This window comes from Oratosquilla oratoria, chromosome 40 (genome assembly GCF_046742065.1).
Source record: "Oratosquilla oratoria isolate Oo_2021 chromosome 40, ASM4674206v1, whole genome shotgun sequence".
Classification (NCBI taxonomy): domain Eukaryota; kingdom Metazoa; phylum Arthropoda; class Malacostraca; order Stomatopoda; family Squillidae; genus Oratosquilla; species Oratosquilla oratoria.
In genome coordinates, this window is record NC_134816.1 from 17,059,864 (window position 1) to 17,071,246 (window position 11,383).

The 11,383-nt window shown below is 39.3% G+C and overlaps 1 protein-coding gene across 1 annotated transcript; it reads left to right on the forward strand.

Annotated features, from left to right (window-relative positions):
- The first annotated feature begins 296 nt into the window (after positions 1 to 296).
- LOC143020459 (protein FAM200C-like) lies at positions 297 to 1,901 on the forward strand. The gene is made up of 2 exons (XM_076176882.1): positions 297 to 556; positions 818 to 1,901. The coding sequence occupies exons 1-2, from the start codon at positions 297 to 299 to the stop codon at positions 1,899 to 1,901; spliced, it is 1,344 nt and encodes a 447-aa protein (XP_076032997.1).
- Positions 1,902 to 11,383: the final 9,482 nt, after the last annotated feature.

Below are 11,383 nucleotides of genomic sequence, written 5' to 3' on the forward strand. Positions count from 1 at the left end.
AGAAGTGCTATCCAAATCTTCAAAATGAGGATCAGTTTTATTTTCAGTGCCAGGCTGTAGCACTGAGGAATATCCAGTTCAGTTCATCTGGAATTCAAGCCCACAAGCTTCAAATTGCAGTCAAAGCCTTCTACTTTGTTGCATATCAAGTTGCCAAACAACATAAATGCAACACCATTGCTGAAAATCTGATTATGCCTTGTGCATAGGTAAGCAAGGTATGTGGGGAGGATCAAGCAAATAAACTGAATGCCATATCTCTATCAAACAACACAATCCACTGACGAGTCAATGACATGGCATCAGATATCCTGTCCCAAGTTACAAAAGAGAACAAGGAAAGCTCATATAGCAAATTCTCCTTGCACTTTGATGAACTGTGTGACGTAGCCAGTTGTGCTGTTCTCCTTGGGTTCATCTGTTATGTCCACCAGGACAAGATCAAAGAAAAGTTCCTATTATGTGAGAATCTGCTAACAACCACAAAGAAAGATGTCTTCAATATAATTAACAGCTTCTTTACCAAGAATGGATTGGATTGGAACAGTGTTCAACAGGTAGGGAGAAATGTTTATATAAAGTCTAAATTAGTATACAGTGAATTACATGGCATATAGTCATATACAGTCTTATTTATTGTACAAGTAGCTGTAGTGTAGCTAATATTTTGTACACAATTCACAAAATAATATTGTGCCTGTCATACTGAAATACTAAAGTACCAAAATAATTAAATTAATACCATATAATTATAACGCAAAAGATAAGTAACAATGACTAACTGACGCAATCTATAATAATTTTTCTTTTTAATTCTGGTCTCTGTCGATGGAGCACCGGCGATGATGGGTGGTCATCGTGGATTACGGGGCCTCATACAAGCTGTCAATCCAGAAATTTCTGTAGATCATTGCATCATTCATCGGTACTCTCTTGGATCGAAAAGCCTGCCTGGTAATCTGATGTTAGTGTTTCAAGATGTGTTGAAAATCGTCAACTTCATCAAGTCCAGGGATGTGAATTCGCGCATATTCAAGGAGCTGTGCAAGGAAATGGGAGAACAATATCAAGTTCTGCTCTACCACACCGATGTTCGCTGGTTGTCACGAGGCAAGGTTGTACATCGTGTCATTGAGCTCCGAAAGGCTATTCAGGAATTCCTGGAACAAAAAGGATCTCCTTTTCCTACCAAGTTCACTGATAAAGAGTGGCTTGCTCGACTTTGCTACTTGGCTGACATATTTGCGGAGCTGAACAGTGGTAATCTGCAACTCCAGGGCCGAAACACGACTGTCATTGATGCCCATCACACTGTGGCTGCATTTCTGGGGAAACTGAGACTCTGGATTCGGCGCTTGGAGAAAGGAGTGATCGCCCAGTTCCCCACCCTAGACCAGTTTATTGAGGAGAATAGTCATGATACTGGATCTCTTCTACAGACCATCAACAAAGAGATGAGCGACCATTTGAAGGGGCTTGAAACAAGCATGCATCACTACTTTCCAGAGAGTGACCAAGAAACAGCAAGTCTTCAGTGGATCATTCATCCCTTCTCTGTACCTGATGAGGCCATTCATGATGATGATTTCCCTGCAAAGGAGGAGTGGATCACAATGCGAGCCAATGAAGCCTTGAAAATCGAATTCCAAAACCAAAATGCAGATTCCTTTTGGATTTCACGACTAGCCGACTCGCCAACTCTGTCCAAGAGAGCCTTGAAGTTGTTGGTATCATTCTCAACAACGTATCTGTGCGAGAAGGGGTTCTCAACTGTGCTGGGGATGAAAACAAAAAAGAGGACTCGCTTGAATGTTGCAAACGATGCCAGGCTGGCACTTTCAACCACGAAGCCAAGAATTCCTCAACTAGCTTCAAATATGCAACTCCAACCATCTCACTGATGCTTTTGACATCTTTGGTAAGTCATTAGAGATGCAAAATGTACTAATACAATAAATAAAAGAAATTATCTCTAGTGTTTTAGTTTAGCCATATATATCAATGTTGACAACATTTTGTGAAAGGGGTAACATGCTTAATGTCGCATGCTAAATTGGGTAACAAGCTGAAAAAGGTTGGGAACCACTGACTTAGACTAGACACTGACAACTACATCGGAGGACCCATATACCTAGAAGACGTTAAAAACATAATCAAACACACCAAAAACAAAGCTCCAGGACAATCAGGCATCACAAATACTCGCACACTTACCAAACATAACAATACAATTACTCACAGACATATACAACGAAACACTCAGCCTTGGATACTTTCCACAAACATTCAAAAACTCAATCATTACATTCATACCGAAACAAAACAAAGACATCACACAAATACAAAACTACAGACCCATATCACTACTAGAAACACCTGGAAAAATATACGAAAGACTAATCACAAACAGACTTATGGCACACTTACACGAACACGACATGTTAAACCCTAATCAACACGGATTCACACCTGGCAAAGGTACACATACAGCACTCGCCATTATATATGAAACAATTGCAGACGCACAAAGACACAAACATGCATGTAACATAATTTCACGTGACATCTCTAAGGCCTTCGACAAAGTATGGCACGAAGGCCTTAAATAAAAAAGCATACAAACACAACTTCCAGACACCATCACGAAAACACTGTGTAGCTTCCTAGACAACAGAACAGCAAGAATAAAAATAAACCACCACATAGGACCACCCTTCCCTCTCCAAAGCGGAGTACCCCAAGAAAGCGTTCTCTCCCCAACACTATTTAACCTATATACATCAGACATACCACCACCTTCACACGGAAGCTACACTATAATACAATACGCAGACGACGTCACACAAATAATCACATACCCTAACACTACAGGAAAACACATGCTTGCCAGAAAGACAGAACATGAAATTCATAAAATCAACACATACGAAAAACAATGGAAACTATCCACAAACACAAATTCCAATTACTACCCATCTCACCACGCAATCCAACACCAATAAAAATAAACAACAACATAATACCATACAACAGACAAGCACATATCCTAGGCCTTACCATTAACACACAAGGCATAAAACACCACATCAAAATAGAATGCAGACCACAAAAAATACACTCAACAGACTAAGACGCTTCAGAGGACTAACGACAAAAACACAAATAAAACTTTATAAGACACTAGCACGACCACAACTAGAATACCCACCAATAATCACAGTCACTAGCACACACACAAACATCAAAGCCATGCAAACACTACAAAACACAACATTAAGGAAAATATTACAACACAAACCACCATACCTAGAAACACAAGAGCAACTCCACATAGCAGCAAAAATAGAAACTGTACACTCACGACTCATAAGACTGAGTAGCAAAGCTTGGAACAATATAGTAACACACAATATAATACCCCCACCCCCACAATCATCTAAAAAAACACATGACCACCTAAACTGGCCCAGACTAAAAACCATATTAGGTTAAAATCCTGATTTCCGCCATAACCACGGCCAATAGCTGATAAAAAAAAAAAAGGCTACGTATAGCTATTAACGTCAATAAATATCAAGATATCACATAAGGCACATTGCCTCACTTATACTTATCTTCCCTATAGAAGACATACTAAGACTAACGAGAAAAAAACTCCCTATATACATAATGGGAGACATGAACGCCAAACACCCCACACTAGGACACAGCAACGCAAACACCACAGGAAGACAAATAGCACAACTAATACAAAGAGGACACTTAACACACTTAGGACCAGACTTTCCTACCTACATTACACACAATGGACAAGGAACACCAGACATAATACTAACAAACCGACATCATCACTTAAACTACAGAATCACACCAGGCCAATTAACTACATCAGACCACATTCCAATACACTTAATCCTAGCAACCAAACCCATAACAATACCTACACCAGCTAGATACACATTCCACAAAGCAGACTGGACAGAATTCAAACACACATTAAACAAGGAAAGAAAAAAATACGACAAACAAAGACGAAGAACAACACGTAACAAACAATACATAGACGACAAACTTAACACATGGTACACTATGATACAACAAGCCATGGACAAACACATTCCCAAAACAAAACACAAAATACTACCACACCCAAGACAATCAGATACATTAAAATTATTACAGTGGCAATACCAACAACTACAAACACGAGCACACAACAACAGCGGCACATGGACACCACAAGCAATACGAACACTACGCCACATACAACATAAACTACTAGAAGAAAACAAACAACTATACTACGAACATTGGAACAATGAAATACGAAAAATAAACCTAAAATACAATGACACCAAATATTTCTGGACACAAATTAAAAAACTAACAGGAACACCTACTAGCACCACCCTTTACATCATACACAATAACCACAAGATACATTAAGACAAAGACAAAGAACACATATTCAGACAACACTGGAAAAACATATTCAGATTCACAGCAACAGAAAATATTCAATGAAAAGCATAATAAAAAACTTCAAAGACAAAACACCTGGACAGTCACAAATAAACAAAATAACACTAACATACCAGACTCAACACTACAATTACTCACTGAAATATTCAATGAAAAATTCAGCATGGGATACTTCCCCGACACCTTCAAAACAGCCACACTAACATTCATACCCAAACACGGAAAAGACCTCACAAACTTAAACAACTACAGACCGATATCATTACTCGAAGTCCCAGGAAAAATACTAGAAAAACTCATACAACGAAGACTACTCAAACACTTATACAATAACAACCTAATAAACGAACACCAACATGGATTCACAAGACAAAGAGGAACACACACAGCCATAGCCACACTATACGAAACAATAGCCATAAGCCAAAGACACAACCACGGATGCAACATAATATCACGAGACATAACAAAGGCATTTGACAAAATATGGCACACAGGACTCAAATACAAAATACACCAAACACACCTCCAAGACATACTCATAAGAATACTCTGCAACTACATCGACAACAGACACGCACAGATACGAATACACCATTACATAGGAAGACCCTTCAACATACACAGTGGAGTCCCCCAAGGAAGCATTATTTCACCAACACTATTCAACCTTTACACACACGACACCCCCAACCCGACACACGGAGTCACACACACAAGTAAAAAAGGCAAAAACATGTTAGCACTCAAAACAAGCAGAACAATAGAAACAATAAACACATATGAACACAAATGGAAAATACAAACAAACACAGCAAAGTTCCAATTACTTAACATATCAACACATAAACCAGCAGAAATATGGATAGGAGACACACACATACACAAACAAAGAAACATAAAAATACTAGGATTAACACTTGGGAGCAGAGGTCTACAAACACACACACAAAACAGAAAACATCTAGCAGAAAAAACACTACACACACTAAAACGATTCAGAAACCTAGACACCAAACTCATACTAAGACTATACAAAGTACTCATACGTCCACAACTAGAATATATACCAATAACAGCTATCACACTAAAACCAAACCAACTCCAAAAACTACAACCAGTACAAAACAAAACACTTCGATTCGCCACACACTCCATACCCCCATACCTAAACACAATAGAAGAACTACATACAGAACATAAACTCGAACCACTGAACACAAGACTCTACAGACTAGCTTACAGAACATGGAACAGACTTACAATCACAAACCCGGAAATAGTACACCTCAGTGAAAACATTGACACAGAAGACGGACACGATCACAACTGGTGGCCTAGAGTGTCCCCAATCATCAACAGACCCCCCTCCCTGAACCTAAATACATTTTATAACGCTCAATACATCACTACACACACTTTCATTGTTCAACTAACAATACTAACCCAACTAACACATTAACTGTTATTACTAACACCATTATTATTATTATTGTTATTATATGAAATGATAACACGTGCGAATAATCGCACGTGATATCATAAAAAAAAAAAAAAAAAAAAAAAAACACTAAGTATGGCAATAAGAATTCAATACCCTCCCTTAACCTTTCAAGTCACTAACCGTCATCCCCATGGGAACAGGTCATCATACTTACTGGGTAAAAAAAAAAAAAAAAAAAAAAAAAATTGATACATGTAGAATTAACCCCCCCTCCCCCACTATCATAAGACAAAAGAAGCTTAACAAATAATTAAGAAAACTAACACCATAGAATTCAACCTAAAAAAGTAGGCAAGAATAGTCGTATACTTAAAAAAAAAACCTAACAACCAACCAACAACAATAATATTAACAATAAAAAACCAACAACAATAACAACTCAAGAAAGAAGAGAAGAAGAACGAACTAAAAAGAGATGGACCAACATCCAACCAAGCATCACAAGTAGCAGATGCTTCCATACGGTATCACCAACATTCAGACAAAATATATCTATAATAAATATAGCAAGTGGGTCTGCCCCACACCTATTAAAATCTCCAACTTCCTTCCATTTCCTATTTACTTCCACACACACACACCCCTCCCCTCTCTCCTCCACCTTACCTATCATATCCTGTAGTAGTAGTAGTAGTAGTATGCTCCAGATACGATTCGAGCTGCAGACACCACCGCGTGAAGAAGTCCGAAAGCTTTCTCCGCAACGTGTGTAAGAAGCAACTACATTTTACCGATACCCGAGCTAAGGCAAAATCTCTTCTTTGCCCCTCGCTCTGTCGGTTATTTATGCCTTTATAATCCCCCTTTCGACTGAGCATAGCCCTTGCTGGTCTTAAAACTTGCTCAGTCGACTGGTGGGGAAGACCCCTCCCTGTCTCCCGCATCTAGCGGAACAGGCATAGGTCGAGACCCGGTGATCGAGCCACCCCAAACGTTGACAATAGACACCCGGGCGCCAGCCGACGCGGCGCTTTCTCTTATCCGCCGCCAGCCACCTAGCCAATTAACGAGCACAGACCGTACACCTGCGACCTCCGCCACACCGTCTTCCCCTTTCCTTCATTCAATCTTTTAACTCTGTCACACACACACCACAGAACACACACACACTCCCAAAAGCCCTAAGCGCCTCGGCGCTATGGGCCGGCTTAAAATTAGGGAAGCCCGGCCTTCGGCCGGCACTAACAAAAGGCAAATCATCTGGAAAACTCTAACAACTCTCAATATCCACATACACAAACTATTCTCCAATGGACCCATACACACCATCATTGCCGACACCACTATCGAGGAATTGACTAAGAAAAACTCCAAAGCTGCCTTCAATAAGGAAAATCTAGAAATCACCGACCCACCAGAACTCAACGCCAAGAAAACATTAGTAATCAAGCAAGTAGACGACCATATTCAAGATAAGGACACCGAAGAAATCAAGGCTGAACTAGAAAGACTAAACAACATCAAAGTCAACGAAGTTATTTAGATCCCAACTGCCAAGACCATCATCAAAGCCAAACTAGAAACCTCAGCCATGGTCAAAAGAAGCCTCGAAAACGGAATACTACTCTTTAGCCAATCATCCCCCCCCCACGCCCTCAACCAAGAAATCTACGTCCAGCTACCCCAATGCACAAGATGTTACGCATACGACCACACACTCAAAAACTGTACACATCCAAACACCTACACTTTCTGCTCCGGATGCTCCTCCACAGAACACAGAATTAACAATTGCCACAATGCCCTTAAGAGATTCATCGCCTGCAAGCAAAATCACCCAACCTACGCATCAAGATGCCCAATCAGGAAGGAACTAATCAAGAAGAAGACGCAAGAACACAAAGAACAACACTCATCCACACACACAAACACAACATATGCAAACATCAAATCTGGAAAAACTGCTCAGTCCACACCGACAACTACACCCAACCCTATAACACTCAAACACCTAACAGTCATCAACACTGCCATCATCCACGCAAACATCTCAGAAGCCGCTACTCCAGGAACATACCAACACACAATAGACGAATACTACAAAGCCAACGGACTTCCCACCATAATCATACCTCCTTCAGTCATCAACCCAACACCAATACTCAACATGATAAACAACACCAACCACTCCCACACTGAACAAGAAGACATGGAAACAGAAGAACAGCGTAACAAAAGACCACTCACCACAGAACAAACAACAGAAACACAACAACCTTCCAAAGCCAAGAAAACTGAACAAGATAACATACCCATACAAATAATAACACCAGGCAACAACGACATGGCAGACGACACAATTCACCAGAACACACACACTCTCCTACAAACAGGCAAAATCAAATACATCTACACAAAGGATGTACCTGAAGAAACAATAGAAACACTAATAAAACAAAGACTATTAGACCTGACACAAGCACCCATACAAAGACTAACTGAAGCACGATACAAAAAAAAAAAAAAAAAAAACAAGGATATTACGAAATACGCAAACACAAACCTACAGACACACCACACTGGACAGCCAACTGCCAATAAAACACGCGCACATGAACACGATACACATAATGCAACACAACGTAAAATCCTTGACAACACACAGACAACACGAACTATCCAACTACTAACACAATCACCTGACATCTTACTACTCAATTCCACTGGCAGACACAGTCAAAATACACAATTACAACACATACACAAAAAACACATACAACGAAGACAACGCAGGCATAGCTTTATCCATTAAAAAGAACATAAAACACAAACTTCTAGCAATAGAAATAGACACAAACAGGGGACCCATTATCATAGCCACACTATACATCCCACCACGCAGACCCTACATACCAAAACAAGACATATGAAAAATTACACAAAAACCACTACCAACATATATAATAGGAGACTTCAACGCTAAACACCAAACATTTAACCACAAGTACAACAATCAAATAGGAATAAATATCCATCCCCTAATAACACAAAACCACCTCACCTTCCTCGGACCAGATTTCCCCACAACCATAACACCCTTTGGCTCAAGCAACCCTGACATGATTTTCACCAACAGACACCACCACCTTACATACAGAATACACCCCGGAGACATAACATCATCAGAGCACATACCTCTCAAACTCACACTTTCCACTACAGCCATCACTACCCCCACACAACCCAAACTAGCATACAAACTAGCAGACTGGAAAAAGTTCAAAACAATACTAGAAACAACAACAAATGAATAAATAACCACAGCAAAAAAAAAACAACCAAACAAAAAACACAGATTACATAGACAACAAACTAAACATATGGTACAAACTCATAAACAATGCAATTATACAAAGCATACCAACGACACAACATAAACAAATCCCCACACCCAAAACATCCAAAAAACTGAAACAACTAATAAGGCAGGCAAACTACATAAAAAAACAAAGCCACACTCGAAAACAACTGGACACCACACACAATAAGAACAATCAGACAAATACAAACATTAATACTCGAAGAAAGCAAACAAAATTACGAAGACACATGGAACAACATTATATCAAATATCAAATTTAATCCCCAAAAACCACAAGAATTCTGGAACAAAATAAAACAACTCTTAGGATCAAACACCCCCAACACACCATACATAATAACGACAAAATACACGACGACAAAAACAAAGAAACTGCATTCAGACAAGTATGGCAAAACATATTCCAAATCACACCAGAAGAAAACACGCACTTTGACACGAATCACGAAACATACTCACCCACTCAACACAACACCTCCATCAAACACAACCGTACACAAACATATACCTAAACAGACTTAACACCGACTACATTACCCAACCCATACAACTCGAAGACGTCACAAACACAATAAAACACACTAAAAACAAAACACCTGGAGAATCTGGAATCACTAAACAAATACTCTCACACACACCAAAAATAACTAAACAACTGCTCACAGACATATTCAACGAAACACTGAGCCTAGGATACTTTCCACAAAAATTCAAAAACTCAATAACCACTTTCATACCAAAACAAAACAAAAACATAACACAAATACAAAACTACAGACCCATTTCACTACTCGAGACACCAGGAAAAATATTCCAAAGAATCATCACAAACAGACTAATAGCACACCTACACGAACACGACTTGTTAAATCCACACCAACACGGCTTCACTCCTGGCAAGGGAACACACACCGCACTCGCCACCCTATATGAAACAATAGCAGACACACAAAGACACAAACAAGCATGTATAATTGTATCAAGAGACATCTCTAAGGCCTTCGACAAAGTCTGGCACAAAGGCCTTAAACACAAAATACTACAAACATAACTTCCTGACACTATTACGAAAACACTGTGTAGCTTCCTCGACAACAGAACAGCAAAAATAAAAATAAAACCAATACATCGGACCAGCCTTCCCACTCTAGAGTGGAGTTCCACAAGGAAGCGTCATATCCCCAACACTCTTCAACTTATACACGGCAGACACCCCTCCACCATCACACGGAAGCTACACCATTCAATACGCAGACGACATAACACAAATCATTACATACCCCAACACCACAGGAAAACAAATACTTGCCAGGAAAACACAACACGAGATCCACAAAATTAACACATACGAGAAAGTGGAAAATTTCAACAAACACAAACAAATTTCAACTCATAGCCATCTCATCACGACAACCACCACCAATCAAGATTAACAACACCATAATACCATACAACAAACAAGCACACATCCTAGGCCTCACCATAACAACACAAGGAATACAAACACACATTAAAAACAGAATAAGAACAACACAAACCACACTAAACAAACTAAGACGTTTCCGAGGACTCAAGAAAAAAACCACAAATACAACTATACAAGACACTAGCACGACCACAATTAGAATACCCACCCATAATCACAGTCACAAGTACACCTACAAACAAATAAAAAAAAAAAAATGCAAAAATTACAGAAAACAATACGCAGTATACTAAAACACAAACCCCCTTACTTAGAAACAACACAACAACTTCACGAAACAACTAAACTAGAAACCATACATGCACGATTGATAACAACAACACTCTACCACAGCCCCCACCAAGCAATAAACAAAGACAAGACCACAAAAACTGGCCTAAACTAAAAACCATTCTTGGTTGAGCCCCTGGACTTTCCCTAGCTACAAAAAAAAAAAAAAAAAAAGAAGATTACGCATGTTATAACTAAGATAATCTCAACATAAGGACTCTCAAGGCACTTGCCACTTCTAAACACACATATCCACTCGATATGTGTGTATAACTAACTCATATTACTTAATAATAAACTGCACACGGCACATTAGCCA

Bases quoted from the DNA above. Each gene is read 5' to 3' on its own strand.
- LOC143020459 (XM_076176882.1), top strand. From the start codon at position 297: ATGGCATCAGATATCCTGTCCCAAGTTACAAAAGAGAACAAGGAAAGC. The intron at 557-817 runs GGTAGGGAGAAA...CTTTTTAATTCT, and splicing joins GATTGGAACAGTGTTCAACA to GGTCTCTGTCGATGGAGCAC.